This window comes from Ursus maritimus, unplaced genomic scaffold, assembly GCF_017311325.1.
Source record: "Ursus maritimus isolate PB19 unplaced genomic scaffold, ASM1731132v1 scaffold_26, whole genome shotgun sequence".
NCBI classification, from domain to species: domain Eukaryota; kingdom Metazoa; phylum Chordata; class Mammalia; order Carnivora; family Ursidae; genus Ursus; species Ursus maritimus.
The window spans coordinates 10,449,732-10,471,695 of NW_024425119.1; the positions used below are offsets into that span (position 1 = coordinate 10,449,732).

At 36.5% G+C, this 21,964-nt stretch overlaps 1 protein-coding gene across 3 annotated transcripts; it reads right to left on the reverse strand.

The window, feature by feature from the left end:
• Positions 1–3,982: 3,982 nt before the first annotated feature.
• On the reverse strand, positions 3,983–19,707 carry LOC103669127 (NKG2-A/NKG2-B type II integral membrane protein). 3 transcript variants are annotated; one of them, XM_008697437.2, is made up of 6 exons: positions 19,495–19,707; positions 19,021–19,098; positions 18,487–18,540; positions 17,561–17,703; positions 5,447–5,553; positions 3,983–5,212 (listed from the first exon to the last, which is right to left on the reverse strand). In XM_008697437.2, exons 1-6 carry the CDS (start codon positions 19,679–19,681, stop codon positions 5,092–5,094), a joined length of 690 nt encoding a protein of 229 aa, XP_008695659.1. In that variant the 5' UTR covers positions 19,682–19,707; the 3' UTR covers positions 3,983–5,091. The 3 variants fall into 3 exon arrangements, with proteins under 3 accessions (XP_008695659.1, XP_008695660.1, XP_008695661.1); XM_008697438.2 differs by lacking the exon at positions 18,487–18,540; XM_008697439.2 differs by lacking the exon at positions 5,447–5,553.
• Between the last annotated feature and the right edge of the window lie 2,257 nt (positions 19,708–21,964).

Below are 21,964 nucleotides of genomic sequence, written 5' to 3' on the forward strand. Positions count from 1 at the left end.
GAGTCATAAGCAGACTCCTCACTAGGCATGGAGCGGACACAGGCTCCATCTCATCATCCTGAGATCATGACCTGAACTGAACTCAAGAGTCAGACACTTACATGACTATGCCACGCAGGCACCCCTCCATGACTCTTTCTACTCTGACCTCACACTTGATCAACTCCCTGAAAATACTGTTCCATATTTCTATATCTTCAGTGCTTTTGGAGGATCCTCGACTTACGCTCACTCTACTGAAGTTTTCCCATGGCTTCTTATGGGTACATGTAAGACATTAGGCACCTTTCTAAGGAGTATGTAGATATATAAAAATACTTTGGGAGAACACCTGGAGGTGTTACACATCAGAATGTTAATATTAAGCAGCTTCTCTCTTACTTTTCTCCATTCTTCATGGTATGCAGTATATATGTGTGGATGGGATACAAAACACTGGAAGGAAAAGGACATTTCAGTGTCTTCTTCCCCTAGGCCCCGATAGGTTCCCCAAATCTAGAAACCAAACAGGCTATCTTGGCAAACCTTGACAATTCCTTTAAAAATGTCTTCAGTTCCAAAGGAGAAAACCATTATATATGTCCAAAGTAAGACACTGGGTGAGGAGACAGCAGTTCTTGACCAATAAGAGAAAGAACGGTAATTGCAACTTGATTTCAAGAGTGGAAATGCATGTCCAGAAATAAATTACTCTTGTTTAGTGCCCGTACATGACGTGTATTGAATTTTCAAAACCCTGTTTTAAAATGCAATAATTATTTTGCACAGCAAAAGAAAGAGTGGAGAAAAACCAAAAAACCGACAGAATAGAAGATATTTGCCAATGTCTTATCAGATAAAGGGCCAGTATCCAAAATCTATAAAGAACTTATCAAACTCAAAGAACAAATAACCAGTCAAGAAATGGACAGAAGACATGAACAGACATTATTCCAAAGTGGACATACAAATAGCCATCAGACAGATGAAAAAATGCTCAACATCAGCTGGCATCAGGGAAATACAAATCAAAACCACAATGAGATCCCATCTCACCCCAGTCAGAATGGCTAAAATTGACAAGTCCGGAAACGCCAGAAGTTGGTAAGCATGCAAAGAAAGGGAAACCCTCTTAAAGTGCTGGCAAAATTGCAAGCTTTTGCAACCACTCTGGAATACAGTATGGAGGTTCCTCAAAAAGTTGAAAATAGAGCTACTGTATGACCTAGAAATTGCACTACTGGGTATTTACCCCAAAGTTACAAATGTAGTGATCCGAAGGGGCACCTGCACCCCAATGTTTATAGCAGCAATGTCCAGAATAGCCAAACTATGGAAAGAGCCCAGATGTCCATTGACAGACGAGTGGATAAAGAATATGTGGTGTATATTATACAATGGAATACTACTCAGCCATCAAAAAATGAAATCTTGCCTTTTGCAACAACATGGGTGGAACTAGAAGGTATTATGCTAAGTGAAATAAGTCAGTCAGAGAAGGCAATTACCATATGATCTAACTCATGTGGAATTTAAGAAACAAAACAGAGGTTTGTAGGGGAAGGGAGGGAAAACTAAAACAAGATAAAATCAGAGAGGGAGACAATCTATAGGAGACTCTTAACCATAGGAAACAATCTGAGTGTTGATGGAAGGGAGGGGTTTGGGGAGATGGAGTCACTGGGTAATGGGCATTAAGGAAGGCATGTGAGGTAAAGAGCAGTAGGTGGTATATAAGACTGATGAATCACTGAACTCCACCTCTGAAACTAATAACACACTATAGGTTAATTGAATTTAATGATATAAAAGAAGAAAATGAAAAATAATTACATAAACAAAGAATGGCAGAGGAACCGAAAAGAAAGTAATAAAAGCTGCTAAAGATAGAAAAAAATAGAAAGAAATAAAATGCTGATATCTTTGATGTGTATGATGGGAGTGGTTAAGTCAGTTTCTACTTCTGAGGTGCAGTTAAACTAATGTATTGTGGTTTTTTTTTTTTAAAGATTTTATTTATTTATTCAACAGAGATAGAGACAGCCAGCGAGAGAGGGAACACAAGCAGGGGGAGTGGGAGAGGAAGAAGCAGGCTCATAGTGGAGGAGCCTGATGTGGGACTCGATCCCAGAACACCGGGATCACGCCCTGAGCCGAAGGCAGACGCTTAACCGCTGTGCCACCCAGGCGCCCCAAACTAATGTATTGTTAACAATAGAGATTGCATGGATGGAAGGAAGAAGACAGTTTCAGAGCTTCAGTTTTCTTGGAAATCAGTCTTTATCGAATATTTGGAAAAAAACAAAATATGACGATGTCACGTATAGCAAGAACATCATGTGTTCAGGCTGTATTTTAAGAATCTTCAGGCATTATATTATTGATTCCTTAGATCAGCCCTACGAGGTGGCTACAGTTATGGTTATCATGACACAGGTGATGGAAATGAAGCATCAAGTGCTGAAGTCAAAACAGATGAGATCTAGTAAATACTTGAGTGCCAAAGGTACTGTTCAAATAATCTTCAAGTAACTCTGTGAATAAGGTACTAGATCTATCATATTTTCCAGGACAGGACAGTGACCTAGAGCAGTCGTGTAACTGACTCACAAGCCTAGCGTGTGCATTTAGAAATTACACTGAAGAGGCCTGATTTCACTGCCAATGTCCTTAAACCTTACCCCTGCTCATTCCCATTTATAAATTGATCAAGGACACCGGTGCAAGCATCTGTATGACGATGTTTAACATTATCCAAAACTACAAAAATTTTGAAATAGAGGAAACAAAAACTAGGTCGGAAGTTAAGAAAACACTAAATTTTCCACCTATTTCCTAATATTTTTCTTTTACAAACTTTTGTATTTCATGAAATATAATGAGAAAAATATTCCTATAGCTATTATGGTAGATTAGGTTGTTGTTCAATCAAACTACCTTTCTACTGCCTGACCACTTTGAAAGGAGTACACCTTGCAGAAAATCAATGATGAGTTCAGCCATGAGACTTGTTTTCACAATATAATGTGAGTGGGAATGTGACAGCTTATGAGTTCAGAGTCCAGGCATTAAGAAGCACATTTCACCTAGCTGCTAATCTTTGCTATAAAACATCATATACCAGGTAGCCTGGTCTTCTAAGAATAAAATATATCGTAAAGATCTGAGCTGAATCTGTAATCTGGAAACAAGCCCATGCATGTCAACCTCGCTCAAGTAAAACCCAGCCAGCTAAAGCACAAACTGGTGAATGAGAAGTAAAAGCTTATTTTTCAATGTAGTGCAATCTTGGGTTGTTTGTACCATAACTTCAGCAATTAGTTACAGCTACCATTTACATATTATAAGAATTTGATTTAGAATAGTCATATAATTTTTCTATGGGAGTATAAGGAATCAGTACAGAGTATAAAGAATATATGTAGGGGTGCTTGGGTGGCTCAGTCTGTTAAGTAACTGCCTTAGACTGAGGTCATGATCCCAGGGTCCTGGGATCGAGCACCCCCGCGCCCCCCAAGTCTGGCTCTCTGCTCAGTGGAGAGCCTGCTTCTCCCTTTCCCTCTGACTAATGCTCCCCCTGCTTGTGCTCTCTCTCTCTGCCAAATAAATAAATAAATAAATAACCTTAAAAAATAATATGTGTAAAAAATAATATGTCTATATTAAAGAGATAAATGTATATGAAATATGAATTTATTTGGCAAGTAATAATTGTGTTCAATCAATATCCCTCTTGTAATTGAACTAGGGTAGAAATATCTGAGTCATTATCAAATTACCAGAGTTTGTCCTGAATTCCGGCAGTAACAAGCTGTTTGACCCACATAAAATCTTGAATTTTTCTTCTTGTTTTTTTCAATATTTAACATTTTATTTTTTACATCAAAGTATTTTCTAGCCTGGGTAAGGGTTACAGAAGTGGGGACTTCGGAAATTTAATAAAACAAGATGTCTGTTAAATATCTGAAATCCACGTAAGGAAAAGAACACACTGGAAAAAGTATTGAAGGACACTGTTTATTAATGATTGAGAAGAAACCAATCATTAAATGAACCTAATTTTGATAGTGCTGTAACCAGTCACTCAGAAATACCTGTTCGTTCCTTTCTCTGAGGAGGTGGAATAGATGTTAAAGGCTCTTATACAGCGACCCCGTGGTTGCTGCATGATAACCCGAAGTGCCTGTTAACAATGTAGTACTCTTAGCTCTAAATCTACCCATTCCTCTGTGCTCTGTTCTCAGATAGTGGAGCTAGATCCTCTAAACTTCTTTTCCTTGTCAGCTCACATGAGGTTGAGTTTTGTTGGTAAAAGGCAATGGAGAGACACTGCAGCAGAAAGCGCTCTTCTTCCTGGTTTCATGGTGTTTTCAAGGTGTTTGGCCTCTATGGCTTGGTTGCCAGCTTCATGCATGCAGGAAGTCCCGTGTATTCAGCCTCCAGCAAGTTTTTGTGGCCAGTCCCGGTCACAACTTCCAGCCCTCTGCTCTGTGCCTCCTAACAGGGGTTCTTCCTGGCTGCCAGTCACAGCCTGAGATTCCCGCTCACCAAGTTCAGCCTGTGGACTGTGGAGCAATGAGCATGTCTGCCATGAAGCCGGATGTAGCCACGTTGTCTTCAATGACATCTAAATCCTATCTTCAGAGAGAAGACGTGGCTTCCCAGTGACTCTCCTTTGGGTACTCTCCTTCAACCCTAAGAAATTCTTCATGATTTTCTTTATTTTAGTAACCTTTCCTCTTAGTAGGCTTTCTGTTACAAATAGATAATAATTGTTTACACCAAAATTCCCCTGGTTTCTGTCTCCTGAGTCAATTCTGATGGATAACGTTGCCTCCCTGGGTTTTTCAACCCTTACTTGCAGACACTTTAAGGGCAAGGAGAAATCAATTCGTTTGGAAATATAAGTGGATTGATCACCTTAATGAAGACTTTACAGTAGCAACAGTAGATGTTATAATGTGTAATTTATTGATAATTTTTGTTATGAACCTAGAATTGTTCTACAAATAGTATCTGAAAAATACCTGGAAAATAATCGTATGGCTTTTGAAGAAATGAGAGCTATATTCATTATAGATGGTGAGATACCATTATACCAAAATTAGGTAACTAAAATGCCCGGTGCTTACAAACATATATTTTTAATTCTGAGCAATTTTCAAAAGAACTTCTGTTTGAGTCAAAGTTGAAATACGAACAATTCTTGCCACTCTCTGAAGAAACTGGCGGCCTGAAATATAGAGAATTATACCTCATTACTCTTAAAAATATAAATCACAACATTTTGAAGAATAAACAGTTTATATAGACTAATAGTTGTACATCTAAGCCTGAATATTTCCCATATCATTTTTCTGTGGAAACACTTTAATATTGTGTTACAGAATTGTTCACATATTGCACTTATTCTTTGAAAGATTAGTCCTTTTAAGGCATAAAATACAAAAGTTGTCAAGAAACTTACGCTTTAGAAAAGAAGGGTGAGCTTTTTGGACACAGAGAAGAATTAATACTGATGTTCTGGGAGACTCTACTAATCCATGAAGAACGAATGAAGAGGCCAAACAAACACTGTGAGAAAACAGGTTTTTTTTTTTAGAAGACAAATAAAAGCTCTTATTTGAATTTGTAGTAACAAACAGTTCATTCTTTCTTACTCTATAGAATCTTTCAAATTTTAATGTAATGTTAACCCTTGGACATGCTATCAAAACATCTTAGTAGAAGTAAGTGAGGAAGACAAACTGACAAAGGTAACCATTTCAGAGTTCTAAAAATTGATCAAAGATTAATATTAATTTGTGAAATATCTATCATTGAAAAATTCCTAGAGATTCAAGTAAGAAGAAACACATCTGTAGTCTTCTTGCCCAGCACTGCTCCCCACCTGTCCACCTTAGCTCAGTGTTCCAGAAGCTTGCAGCTCCACAATCTGGAGAAGCTACAAAAACCAATGGTGCTGGTGCCCCAGGGGAGACTTGATCAGCAGTGGGGAAGGGAGTGAAGTAGCCCATTGATTTTTTGCCCAAAGTGATGATTTTGCTTTATAATGAATGAGGAAAACCCATGTGTTTACTAGTCAGAGGTTGTGGTCTTTGTGTCAAGCACTGTGACCCCTATAAATATAATGGGAAGATATTGTTAGTGAGAGTACAACAGAAGAGTTGACCTGAGTTCTCTACATCAAACTAAAAACATTTCTGTGCATCAAAGGGCATGATCAACAGAATGAAAAGACAGTGGGAAAAAATGATTGCAAATCATATATCAAAAAGGGGATTCATATCCAAAATATATGAAGATTCCTATTAAGTCAATAACAACAACAACAAAAAACAAATAACCTAATTTTAAAAAAATGGGCAAATGAATTGAATAGCCATTTTTCCAAAGAAAATATACAAATGGTCAAAAAGCATATGAGAAGATGCCCCATATCAGGAATTACCAGAGAATTGCAAATCAAAACTTCAATGAGTCATCACCTCATATTCATTAGGATGGATACTATTAAAAAAAAAAAAAAAGAAGAAGAATGTTGGTGAGGAGGTGGACAAAGAGGACCCCTGTGCACTGTTGTTGGAAATATAAATTGGTTAGCCATTATGAAGAAGAGTATGGAGTTGCTTCAAGAAATTAAAAGTAGAATTGCCGTATGAATCAACAATCCCACATGTAGGAAAATATCTAAAAGAATTGCAAGCAGGATCCCAAAGAGATTATCCGTACGTCCCTGCTTGCTGCAACATTATTCACAGGAATCAAGGGGTAGAAGCAGCCCACATGTCCACTGATAGATGAATAGATCAAGAAAGCATAGTATATACATGACAACGTAATATTATTCATTTTTAAAATGGAAGAAACTGCCGGGCACCTGGGTGGCTCAGTCAGTTAAGTGTTTGCCTTTCCTCAGGTGATGGTCCTGGAGTCCTGGGGTCGAGCTCTGCATTGTGTCAGGCTCTAGAGGGGAGAAACTGCTTCCCTCTCCCTCTGCCCTCCCCACCCCTGCCCCGCTCCTGCTTGCTCTCTTTCCTGTGCTTTCTGTCTCTCTGTCTTAATGAATAAATATATATTTTTTAAAACGGAAGGAACTCTTATCACATACTGCAACATAACTGAAACTCCAGTGCATTGTATTAATTGAAATACGCCAGTTACACTCACATGGAAAGAAAAACATATGGCCCCTCTTATGTGAAGTATCTAAAGGAGTCAAACTGACAAAACAGAAAGTAGAAGGGTGACTGCTAAGGCTTGAGAGGAGAGTGGAGAAGGGGAATTATTCTTCAATGAGTATGGGGTTCGAGTCTTACAAGGTGAAAGTTCTAGAGGTCTGTTAAGTAACAATGTGAATATACTTAGCACTCCTCAACTGTATGCTTAAAGTTGGTTAAGATGCATGATATAGTTAATAATAACCAAATTATGGAAAGAGCCCAAATGTCCATTGAACGATGAATGGATAAAGAAGATGTGGTGTATTATACATACCTATACAAAGGAATATTGCTCAGCCATCAAAAAGAATGAAATCTTGCCATTTGCAACAACTTGGATGGAGCTAGAGTATATTATGCTAATTGAAAAAGTCAGTCAGAGAAAGACAAACACCACCTGTTTTCACTCATGTGTGAAATTAAAGAGCAAAAGAGATAAATGTAGGGGAAAGTGAAGAAAAAAAAAAAAACCCGAGAAGGAAGTAAACCATAAAAGACTCCTAACTATAGAGAACAACAAGGTTGGTGGAGGTGAGTAAGGCGGGGAGATGGGCTATATGGGTAATGGGTATTAAGGAAGGCACTGGTTGTGGTGAGCGCTAGGCGTTATCTGTAATTGATATACCACTAAATTCTACTCATGAAACCAAAATGACACCATCTATTAAATAACTGGAGTTTAAATAAAAATTTGGGAAAAAAAGAAAACAATGAAGCATGATATAGTTAAATATAATGTAACATGAGATAGTGTATGATTCCCACTAAATGACAGTCTGGAATAAAAGAAAGTTCTTGAGACAGTGAAAAGATCAGTGGTTGACAGGGTTTGGCAGGGAAGGAAGGATGGATAGGTGGGGCACAGAGGAGTTTTAAGACAATGAAACCATTTGTATAACTCCGTAAGAGTTGATACAGGTCATTACATTTTTCTCCAAACACATAAAATGCACAACATCAAGAGTAAACCTTCAAGCAAATTCCAGTCTTTGGGTGATAAAGATTTATCAACAAGGGTTTATCAATTGTAGGGGAATACAGGAAATCGCTATGCTTTGTCTGAGTTTTGCTATGAGCCTAAAACTGCTCTAAGAAGATAAAATCAGGACACCCGAGTGACTTAGTGAAGCTTCTGCCTTTGGATCAGGGCATGATTCCAGGGTTCTGGGATTGAGTCCCACATCGGGCTCCCTGCTTAGCGGGGAGTCTGCTTCTCCCTCTACGTGCTGCTCCCCTTGCTTATACTCTGATTTCTCTCTCTCTCTCTCTTACAAATAAAATCTTAAAAAAAAAAAAAAGGAAATAATGTCTTTTTTTTTTTAACATGGGTAATGTGGTACATTTTATGTTATGTGGGGTTATTTTTACCACAACTTAAAAGGCAATCAAACAAAGAGAGGTGATATTCAGAGTAGCAAGAGAAAAACTACTCATTACATTTAGGAAAGTAACAGTATGATTAATAGATGAGTTCGCAACAAAAAATACTTTAAAAAAAAAGAAAAAGAAGGCTGGTCTAATTCAGAGCTGAAAGTACGGGAAAAACAAAAACAAAACAAGACAAAACAACCAACCAACCGCCCCCACACAAAAACTCAAAACATAATAAAATAATACAAAAAGACTTGTCGAACAAGAATTTTATTGCTTTTTTTAATAATAATTTTTTATTATATTATGTTCGTCACCATACAGTACATCCCTAGTTTTTGATGTAAAGTTCCATGATTCATTAGTTGCATATAACACCCAGTGCACCATGCAATACGTGCCCTCCTTAATACCCTTCACCAGACTATCCCACCCTCCTCCCCTCTGAAGCCTTCAGTTTGTTTCCCAAAGTCCATTTTAAATTCAGCAAAACAGAGGGTGCATAAAGACCCCACAACAAACACAAAACCTAAAAGAATTTCTACTTAGTAGACCTGCCCTCCAAAAATATTCTTCAGATTAAAAGGAAATGATGCTAGATGATAACATTAATCCACAAGAAGGAATAAAGATCTGCAGAAATGATAACTATGTCTGTAAATCTTAATTGCTTTAACGAGAAGATCATTTAAAGACATCATTTTATCACTGCATGGTTGGGTCTATATACCATATACCTTATTTATTTTGATTTTTATTTTTTTTAGCATTCCTTAATTTTTGTGGTGCAAAGTCACCATGAATGCTTCATTTCAATTCACCAGTGTGAAGTCATGAATTCAGTATAGGAAAAGACATGCACGATGGTGTTCAGAAACCAGTACTAGCTGGCCTCAGTACGACATTGTTAGAAGTACAGTTTTCCCAATCTATCTGCAAGTAGAGTGTTCTATGAAACTTTTCCAAAGCTGAAATGGGGGTAAATAGAAGAAACAATTGCCATTATTATATACGGAAAAATTGCTTAGCATTCCCTGATCTCAAAAATAACTTCTCAAATAACGTTTCTTACACTTTAAGGCACATATTGCTAATAGACGCACAAAATAAATTGAGATGAAGTACAGGCACTCAAAGACGCAGTTCAAAGCTATGCTTGGTTCTGAGATGCTGAATATAGTCTCTGAGGAAGGAACTTGACAGGCTCACTCTCACTGCTTGGGGTGTGCACTGCCTCTATAACAGCAAAACTAGCACTGAACACAATTTTCATTGTTCTCCTTTTGTCCTAAAAGCAAAAATCCCCTTCAGAATTCTGTCATTCAGCAAGAATTGGTACTAACTAAGGTCTTTCATAGAAACAAATGGACATAATGCAAACATCTGAAAAGCTGAGGAATACCTTTAGTAGTTAAGTGAAGAAAAGGATCTATGTTAGAGCAAATTTAATATATTTTATCAGAATTATTCAGAATAATTTGAAGTAGATGGTGATCAGTTAATTATACATGTATAAAGAGCGCCATCAGCAAGATGGAGGGCTAGGGGGTCCCAATGGTCATCAACCCCGCAAAAAAACAACAAAAAAAGGACTTCAAGCTTAAAATGGCACAGGGAAATTCTAGATATAAATAAATAAATAAATAAATAAATAAATAAATAAACAAACTAACAAATAAATAAATACATTTAAAAAAAGGAAGCAAAAATGTGGTGGAGCTCAAAAGTCCAGCATGGCTCTGTAGAAAGTAAAAAAAAGCATTTGCCTGCATCAGAAAAACCTCCAGTTGAGAGCCACTTGGCAGCTATAGTAATCCCAGCAGGTGAAGTCACTACATGGAGATAGGGGAGCAGGAGAACCCAGCAAGTTTCACCCCTGTGGACACGTGCAGCTTTTGCAACAGAGATGCCATACCAGTGCTGACGTTAGGTGATGGAGAGCCCGGAGAGCTCCCCTCTGCCTCTACTCCCAGAGGCTGGAGCTGTTGCTAGGGGGAGATCTTCTTTCAGGGGCCCCAGTTGCTGCTCTTAGGGATGGGCACCATAGCACCTCACCATTTGTAAGACTAGAGCTGCTTCTAGTTTTTGCCCATGGCTGGTCCCTGAGTGGGGCTTTTTCTCAACAACACTGGGGCAGCCTCCCTGTCCTGAGTCTGGCCCCCAAGTCCTAATAAATGGTTTGGCTGCCATTAGTGGTACATGCTGCTGCTGCCCTGGGCCCCACCCACCAGGTTCCGGGCATGACTCTGGGTCTTCACTGAAAAGGGAGCTCCTGCTGCTCTGAAACCCAACCCCATTCCAGGCCTGGACTCTGAACTGACATTGCTAACACCAGGTTGTTACTGCCTGGGCCCTTTCCTCCACCTATGGATGCTCAAGGCCCTGACCCATCACTGCTAGGGCCAAGCTCTATCTGCCTTGAGCTCAGTCTCCTAGGTCCCACAGCAGGGCTCCGAGTCCTCATGGCTGGTACTGTACTGCTGTGTCCCAAGACACACTTTCAGCTCCCAGGTCACAGCTGGAACTATCATTGTGGGCTAGGCTGCTAGAGCCCCGTTCCCAGCTCCCTGGGTCCTGACACACGGCTTGAACAAACCACCACAGGATCCAGCTGCTACTATCTTGTGACTGCCCCTTGGGACAGACTTGAAACTGTCTCACCAAACCCAACTATGCTGCTACCTCACCCTGCCCTGTGGCCTCAAGTCCCAACCGAACATTGTCATCCCAGGACCTGTGTCACTGCTACATCCCCCCTGCCAGACAGAGTCACAGTGGCGAGAACCTGAGACCCAGTACAGATTCAGTGGAATATCTGCAGATGTCTCCACCCCAGAGCCCAGTGCCGCAGCCACAGCAAGGGAACCTATGCTCCAACACGCAGTCGCTATGGTGGTTCCATCTGGGCCTGATCCTTCATGACAGCTCCGATACTGCTCCGAGGGCTCGGAGGTCAGCGTGCCAGACCAGACACCAAAAAGGATCCCCTCAGCAAGACCTTCTCAAAGGTAAGACAGGAGAGAGTGGGATGATATTTTTAAAGTGACCAAAGGGAAATCAACTGTCAACCAAGAACACCTCGCTCATCGAACTGTCATTCAGAAACGAAGAAGAGATAAAGACTCTCCCAGCATCCCAGGAGATGATGTGTCGAAGTTTCAACCCTTGCCCCAAATGACAGTCGGAGGAGAGCAGCATGACTCCAGTGGTGGTCTGTTAACGCCACGTGTCAGGGGAAATTTGAGTTATTAGACCTGTCCTACGGAAACGCTAAAGGGAATTCTTCAAGCTGAAAAAAAGAGACAAAAATAAGTAGCATAAAAACACATAAAAATATAAAATCACTGGTAGAGACCAAAAGGAAAAGATCCCTCACATAGTTTTTGGCAATGATTTCTTGGATAAGTCACCGAAAGGCAAGAAAAACTAAAACAGAAAAGTGGGACTGCATTAAACTAGAAAGCTTGCACAGCAAAGGAAAGAACAAAAAAGTTAAAAAATATTTGAAAGAACAATGTACAGAACAGGAGAAACATTGTAAACCATATATCAGATAAGGGACCAATATCCACAATATATAAATAGCTCAAACAAAGCAATAAAAACAAAGAAAATAATCCAATTCCAAAAATGGACACAGAACCTGAGCAACATATTTCTGAAGACATAAAAATGGCCAATAGGTACAAGAAAGAAAATCACTAAGCATCAGGGAAATGCAAATCAAAAACAGAATAAAATGTCACCTTGCACCTGTTAGAATTGCCTTTTCCAAAAACATAAGAGAATAGTGATGAGGATCTGAAGAAAAGGAAATCCTTTGGAGGAAATGTAAATTGGTGCTGCCACAATGGAAAACAGTACAGTGTTTTTGCAAGCAATTACAAGTAAAAATATCATATTATTCAGTGATGTCACTGCTACATATACAGCAGATAAGGAACATATATAAGGTGGAAGAAGAACACAAGCATAAACATAGAATGAATAGCAAAATGGGAGCCCTAAATCCAACTATCCCAATGATGGCGTTCATGTTAATTCAGTAAATATTCCAATCAAAAGATAGAAATTGTCTTCCTGAATAAGAAAAAAAAATAGTAAGATCCGTCATTATGCTTTCCGTAACACACACACTTTAGATTCGAAGGCACAAAGAGGCGAAAGTAAAATGACAGCAAAAAACCTACCATACAAATAGTAACCCCATAAGTGAGCAGGAACGGCTATTCTAACATCAGGCAAAGTAGCTGTTAAAACAAGAAATATTCTTAGAAATTAAAAGTACATTTCAACATGTTAAGGCTGTCACTATGAGAAGACAATAGAATAATTATAAAAATATTATTCACCTGACAACAGAACCCTCAAACACACGAAATAGAAACTGACATATTTAGGAGGATAAATACACAATTCAATGCATATAGTTGGAGATTTTAAAAGCTCTTCTGTCAGTAAGTGAGAGAACAGCTAGTCACAAAAGCAGGAGGCCTTGGAAGACTGTCAAAACACCAGGAACCAGCTTGACATAATTGACATATATAGAAAGAGGTCTAGCTCATAAGTAGGGATCAAATAATTGAAGGATGGAAATCTTCAAAGTATATTCTCTGAAGACAAAGGAATAAACTAGAAGTGACAGTGGAAAGAAATGCGGGAAATTTCCAAACGTGGAATAGTGATATGCTTCTGAAAAATATATAGTTCAAAGATGAAATCTGTGAAAATACCTTGTACTGGATGATACTAACCTGAGAATATATCAAAACTTTTAGGGTGGAACTAAAGGAGTGTTTAGAGATAATTCGTAGCTTTGTCACTTCTACTCAAAAGGAAGAGTGTTATAAAATGCATGGTCTGAGTAGCTTCCCTCTCAAGAAGCTGTGCAGAGAAGAGCCAATTAAAGTTAGAGAAGAAAGAAATGATAAACATATACTTAGCTGAAAGTCATCAGTGAAGTATGTATAGGAGAATAACTCACAGTAGCCCCAAATGGATCAATACCCAGATATCCAAAAGCATTAGCAATAGCATGGATGAATATACTGCAGTAGAATCAGACAACGTAACAGCAAGGAGTATGGACAGTTTGCAACTTCATGCAACGCATGGATGAAACACACAAGTTTAGCTTCTCCTGAAAATGCCAAAAATAAAGCATGCATACTGTATGATTCCATTTATGTAAATGTTTGTAAACGGAGGTGAGAACATGAAAGGGGCCTTTTGAAGTGCTGGTAAAATTCATTTTCTCGTTCACAGGATGGTGACACTTGAATGTATCCCATGTGCATCCATCTGTGTGGACATTATACCACAATAAAATTACCATTAGAGAATATTATGAAAATATGCAAATATGTTTAAAATTAGACCTAAAATTGAAAACAATCCTACCAAATACAACTTATGAAACAAAAACAAAAAGAAAAAAATATCAGAAGTGTCTTAACTTCTAACATAACTTAATCTATAATTTAGAAAGCTTTTTCATACTCAGTGACAAAATATTTACAAGCTTATGAGTAAAGAAAAATGAAATGACAATTAAAAACCAAAAAGAAACCCTTATAAGGTAGAAAAAAGGGTCTAATAAAATATGTGTTGTGTACATTTTCTTGGAATACTAAAAAAAAGGAAATTACATGTCAGTGGCAATCATAAACTGATTCTGACAATATATAAAAATAATGGATTATGACATTAGTAGTTTCATTGAAGAAGTACTGCGTTGGATTTACATGTGAAATTCCATAAACTTAACTGTCACATTAGCAGAGTAAAGAAGGTCAGATGATGTGATTTTTCTGATGAAGAAGGCAACTGATAAAACTAATTTTCATTCTTAATTAAAAAAAACCATTTAGACTGATAGAAATAAAAAGGAAACATCCATGCAATGACGGAGAATAGATATAACACTTTGTAAACCTACTGTTTACAAAAGGACGATTTTTAAAGTATAGATCGACATAAAAATACACATAAGATTAAAGAAACTGAGGAGACAGCACAAAGTTTATGCCCAAACATATATGGAATGCAGATTTCAACAAAGATGCAAAGTCATTCAGTGGAGAAAGTGTAGTCTTACAACAAATGTTGTGGAGACAATGGACTGTCAAATGAAATCAATAATATATACCTTATACTATGTACAAAAATGGTAAAAATTGATCAGGCATAAGTATAAATAATAAACTGTCAAGACGATGTATTAGAAAAAACATCTGACCTAAAGTTGGGCAAAGATTTCTTAGAAAGAACAGCAAAACATGATCCATAAAAGAACAAATTGATGAAGTGTAGTTCATTAAGATAACGTCTGCTCTTTGAAGAGAAGAGAAAGACGAGTCATAAACTTGAGAGGAAATAATCATAAATCATATATTAAAATACTTGTTGCAAGGATACAGAAAGAATTTTCCAAATACAATAACAAAACGTAAAAATACACCCAAAATGTTTCAAGATACTTCATCGAAAAGCACGTATTGATGGCAAATGAGTACAGGGAAAGCTGCTTAATGCTATTAGTCCTGGAAGATTCGAATTAAAACTCTACATATCAGAATTCCTGTCCCAGCTAGATAGACAGGATATACTGTTCCCTATTCCCTCCACCAAATAAGAGCTAAAACCTCTGGACCTTATGTATAAGACAACATAAGATTCAAACAGGTGATGAGAAACCTGACAGAACTGGGCACTCCAGCCCCAAGGAATGACATGGCTGTGAGCGCCCTAGAATTTATCTTTCAGTCTAAAGCCCAGACTGGTGTGCAATCCACAGACACCAATGGGTACAGACAAAAGCCCCCAAAATGTTATTTTTTTTCCTCCAGTCAAAATAATGGAAAAAAGGCATGCTAGAAAGGCCAAAAAAAAAAAAATGTAGACTCTAAGTACATTATTCCAATCAAAAACCATTGACGATCCAGCAAAAATATCACTCAGGAATGCAGGGGAAATCAAGACATTCTGCATTAAAGGAAAACTAAGAAAATGTGTCACTGCCCGACCCACTCTGAAAGAACTGCTAAAGGGAATTATCTAAACAGAAATTAAATGATAAGAAGGAATCTTGGATCATCAGGAAGAAGGAGACAACAAAAGAAAGAATAAAACTATCATTAGGTCTAATGGACTTTGCTTAACCTGTGTTGTCTATATTGATATTTGAAGCAAAATCATTAGTTGAAGCAAAATTATAACATCCATGTGATTCTCAATATAAGTAGAGAAATATTTAAGACAATTATAGTAGAAATGAGACATAGTAAAGGGACATCGAGGAAGGTAAACTGTACATTTTACTTAAAGCGTCTCGGGCTGTGACAGACTGTGTAGACTGATATATGTGTTTACAATTATCTACATAAAGATATCTAATATCTATATTATTTACATAAAGCAGATTAGAACATATAATGGACATATATAACTTTATATGTCTAAACTTATTTATGAAGAAAAGATCTACTTTGGTTTAAATTATGCCCCATCAATTATGTCATGATGTAGAAAAGTGTAACCTTCACTTTTATCTCACAGCATCCCAAATACAGCATCACAACTACAACATCACCAAAAATAAATTCCAATGGGATAATAAACCCTAATTTAAGTTTAGAAAGAAAGAAAGAAAGAAAGAAAGAAAGAAAGAAAGAAAGAAAGAAAGAAAGACAGTCCAGGAGTAATATATGAAATTACATTCAAGAACTTTGAGTAACTTCTGAAATAGTTTCAAAATAATCACTAACACCCAAATGATATATTGGACCATGTTAACATTAAGATTCTGATCATTAAAAGACTTGAGTAAAAATGCAAGACACAGCTACTTTCATCTCATAAACTCAAAAAGTGCTCATATGTAAAACATGATAAGGAATTCTAGAAGACAAAAAAAAAAAAAAAAAAAAAAGAAAGAAAGAAAAAAACCACCATCTAGGAGAAATGAGCAAGAGACACACTCAAGCCCTTCTCATTCTCACCGAAGAGAATATCCTAGTAACTCACAGCCGAAAAAAATGATACTGTTATATAACCACTAGAACGTATTGTAATAATTTTTCTGAGTCTACCGAATTTTGGATCAAGGGACTGACTATTTTGTACAATGTGTATTTCCACAATACATTAGAGAAATGTAGGGATAATTTAATATATTGAAAGACACACATATCAATGACCGTGCACTTTCATACTCATGTTTAGAAGAAAATGTAATGAAATCATATGTAAATACAATTATAATGTCACATTTATACATTAGTATTTTATTATGACAAATGCATTATTTACCTTCCATAAACATAATATACTATATACTACGTAGTCACGTATTATAAATTATTATAAATACAACATGTGGAAAAAGATATAGAAAAGGCCTTTTATAAAATAATTATTCATAATACCCACACACTAAAAAGGAACCAATTTTCTGAGAATGGATTTTAAAATGTCGTATTCGTATAAGACAGCAGCAGTGAAAATTCACAAATTATAGACAGTTGCGACAATATAGACTGATTACAAATACCATATGAAAGTGAAAGGAGACATACATAATAATGCACACTGCATGATTCCATCAATATAAAGTCCAAAAATAAGCAAAGATATTTCACATTATTAAAATTGCCAGGGCAAATAGAGGCTCTAAACTTCTCGAGAGTTCATGATCTGATTTGTAATTATGTGGTTCTAACTATTTTGTGATGAATGTGTACAATCATATATTTAGTTTTCTTGGTGTGTGATAAAAAAAATTGTAAGGTTATTTTGGGCAATGGAAATTATCAAATGTCATTTAAAGGTATAAACATATAAATAAATATCATAGAGTCAAACTATGGGATAGTAACAGACTTTAAAATAAATAAACTAGAAATATGTACAAATATATAGATGAACTCTACAAATATAATACTAAATGATCAGCTTTTAATAAAATCTGGAAACATTTGAAATCTCACCATTTCCTCTTCATCATCCATGTAGAACAGTTTAGAGCTGTTAGAAGCACAGGACGACCAACTCTCAAGCCATGATTTTCTTTCAGTGCTAATGTAATAGCAACTGTTGGAATATGTAATCCACTCTTCTGGACAATGACATGCTGGGGAAAGATTATGAGATATTATCCAAAAGGCTTTGAATATTAAAACTTGCAAATTTACACCTTGCATATGTATACAAAAATGGGTATGAAATACATCAATTTACCCTCACAACTGGCAAAAACAAAACACGCACACACACTCCCAAAAGAGTCAGGCTTTCAACCCCTAACCTTATGTGCCCATGTAAAGCAAACACACAAAAATGTCCATCTCTACATGTTCTTTGAGTCACTGAACAAAACCACTTTTTTGGAATTGTATAACAATTTATCTCTTATCATGTTATAGCAGGAGGAAATTTGAGGCTATCAGTAACAATGGGCAGGTGACTTTTTTTATTTTTTATTTTATTGTATTTATTTTATTCTATTTTAAGATTTATTTATTTATTTATTTATTTATTTGAGAGAGAGAGAGTGCACAAATGGGAGGGGTAGGGGGAAAAGGAGAGAGAATCTCAAGAAGACTCCGTGCTGAGAATGGAGTCGACGTGGGGCTCAATCCCATGACCCTAAGATCACAACTTGAGCCAAACCCAAGAGTCAGACACTTAACTGGCTGAGCCATCCAAGCACCATGGGTATGGTGATTTTAAATGAGTATTCCTCATACTGTTGCATAAGAAGTAATACTCTCCTATACTCATTATTTCTTAAAATTTATTTTGCAATTTTCTAATTCATTTTCCCCAACAGTATCTAGTATCATCTTTGTCTAGCTTAAGATAGACATAAAATATAAATTATCCTCATATCAAAGTTTTGAAAATGATGTTCTACCTTTCTGGGTCTTTGTTTCCAAGGATGCTTTGTTCTGCACTGGTCCTTCAGTAACTAGAAAAATTAAAGCAATCCTCATAAAACAATATTAAACTAAATAAATCATTATGATTTGAGTTTCTTAGTTTGAAGTTTGGTGTATGGTTTAGAATGAGAAAACTCTGTAGTAAAATTGATTTTACCCATAAAAATTGAATAAAATAATGAACATGTGAGGGAAGATAATTCAAAAGTTTAAAGAACCAAACCTCAGTCTTTTACAGTATTTTAGCTTGTATATCTCAAGATTTAATTTGTATATCTCGATAAGGTCTCTCCTATAGCTTGCATTTGAGTTATGACATCTGAATATATTTATAATACTCTATAATTATTGTTATTTCTACTTTGGACAAGTTCAAAATAACCATTCCACATTAGAGCAACAGGCATTAAAATGAGATAATACAATTCCATAATATTGTGCAACATTTCAAGGCAATGATGATCATTAAAGTGAAAAATTCCCTTGTAGTCATTCAAACACTAACTTACAGGTAATAACAGCTATTGTGACCACAGTGAACATCAGGACAAGGCAGATGATTCCCAGGATCCCAGCAATGAGCTTTCCTGGACATGAAGGTAAATAGTTGGAAGAGAAATGAAAATGCTGAGAAAGGATGGATGGAAATAATCATTTAGGAAACTTACATACAAGAAAACCAACAACGCACAGGGAGTCACATATAAAAATTTGGACCCCAAACCTGTATCTACCATTGTAATCTTCTCTCAGAATATGCCATTAAAGTTGCAGTAAATATCTTACCCCATGAGATTGGGTAAAGACCACGAATTACAACACTTAAACCAGGTTGGTCCTCAGATTTTAATTACAAAACCATATTCCAGCTCCAAGATCTGATACACACAAATGAAAAATATGGGAGATCATTTCCTACTCATTCCTTACACCCCTGCATCTCTAGTGCAAATCCTAGAACAGTTATACTATATGTGTCTTACCTTTCCACTGGTAGTTCTTGCCATTCCCTCGAAGATCCCGAGAAGCATTTTGAAGATTTAATTCTGCATAGGTTATTTCCTGCTCAGTTACCGAAGTGGAACTTTTAGTGCCCTTAGCTTTCCTTTGCTGTCTTTTTGAGTCCTTAGCCTGACTGAGTTCTGCATAGGTAACTCCTTGGTTATTCATCTCTGCAGCTGAACAGTGTCAGGCACAGTGCTGAATGGGACTGCACTGAAGGACTTGATGAATAGTGTACGTAATGACAAGATTGCTACGACAGTCACACTGGGTGGAGTGTGTGGTGAGTGAGAGTACTCATTTGCAGTTGAACAATGTAAAATATGGTACTAATTCCCTTAGAGCTTTAAAGAAGCATTTCATGATAGAATACGTGGTTTTTACAATTATATTCTATGTTTGACACAATACTATTGATTAGAAAAATGTAAAGCAAAAAAATTAGTTAAGAAGAAAAGAATTCATGAATAATATTGTTCTTATTAATGTAAGGTCAGATTCCACAGAAACATGTCAACATTATTAGAATAGCTGGGTAATATTAAAATGCTATATTAGAAAGAAAATGCTGCACCAATTTTTTGACAATTTTTAAATATATTATTGGTTAAAAGAAATCGAGCCGCCTAGATTAGGGAATACTAGTTTTAGCACATACAGGAATTTCCTGTAAAATTACTTTTATTTGGGACTTAGATTTCTTTACTAAAAAGTCATGTAGTGATATCAAGTGGTCTTTTATTTTGAATAATTGTGGAGTTCTAAGAAATCATTAAATTTTAAAAGAAATATTTTATTTTATAAATTTTAAAAGAAATCATTAAATTAAAAAAAGTATTTTGTAAAAGAAATATTTTATATATTGAAAAATGTTACATGACACAATAAACTTACCCAAAACCTGAACAATAATGAAAACAAAACAAAACAAAAAGCATTTTTTAAAAGTACTTATTTAGGGGCGCCTGGGTGGGTCAGTCATTAAGCATCTGCCTTTGTCCCAGGGCGTGATCCCAGGTGCTGGGATCGAGCCCTGCATCGGGCTCCCTGCTCTGCTGGGAGGCTGCTTCTTCCTCTCCCACTCCCCCTGCTTGTGTTCCCTCTCTCGCTGGCTGTCTCTCTGTCAAATAAATAAATAAAATCTTAAAAAAAAAAAGTACTTATTTAACAGCAGAAATTGACCACTGATTTAGTGGTAAATATATGAGACCATAAAATGTTCGATAAAAGTGTAGATCATTTATGGAAGAACATTGTTGATATAAACCACAGAAAGACCTATGAATGTCAAAAGCAGTAAGGAAGCTTTGGTTGTATAAGGAATTCTTAATAAATGAAATGTAATTTCATAATTCAGTCATTGAGCTCTACAGTCAGTGAAATCTGGAATTACTCCTGACCCTCAAACTTACAAACTATGACCTTTAAGAAGTTACTTCCTGTCTAGTTACCCATTTATATTAACCTAAAATGGGAATTAAATATACATAAAATATGATGCACATAAATCACTTAATATTCCATCCAGCTTTTCTAAGATCTCAATAGTATATTAGTTATTTTAAGTATTTTTAACACAATAGTCACAGTATCATTACTGATTTATATCCTTCGGGGCATGTAACATAATCCATTAGGCAGGAGTATCTTTCAGTATTAAATATCTTTTTTGCCAAGTTTTGTTCAATTTTTTTTAAAAAGTTTTTTGGTTGTTTCATACTTAAGTTTAAATTAGCATTTTCCAGAAGGTACCTCATGTTGCTTTTCATGAAAAATCAAACTGCTTTAATTTATCAAAGCAAGTGTATGAGGAATTACATTAGACTTTTATGATTTGACAGATTCATCTTAAGAAATAATTTTTTTTAAATATTTATATAATTCTAGTTGACATATAGTATGATATTGGTATCAGGAGTAGAATTTAGTGATTCATCATTTACATATAACCCCCAATGTTTATCACTACAAGTGTCCTCCTTAATACCCATCATGCATTCAGCCCATTCCCTGCCCACCTCCCCTCCAGCAACCTTCAGTTTGTTCTCTATAATTAAGAATGTCTTATGGTTTACTTTCTTCTCTTTTTTTCCCCTTCACCTATGTTCATCTGTTTTAAGAATCTATTTTTAGGGGCGCCTGGGTGGCGCAGTCCTTAAGCCTCTGCCTTCGGCTCAGGGCGTGATCCCAGCGTTCTGGGATCAAGCCCCACATCAGGCTTCCCCACTGGGAGCCTGCTTCTTCCTCTCCCACTCTCCCTGCTTGTGTTCCCTCTCTCGCTGGCTGTCTTTGTCAAATAAATAAATAAAATATGAAAAAAAAAAAGAATCTATTTTTAAAGACTGGGCTAAATAGCAAATAATATACATAATTGTATCTATATTGATGACAAATCCAAAGTTAACTGTTTCCTTCTCATGATGCTTATGGGATTTCACTTGAAATTATATT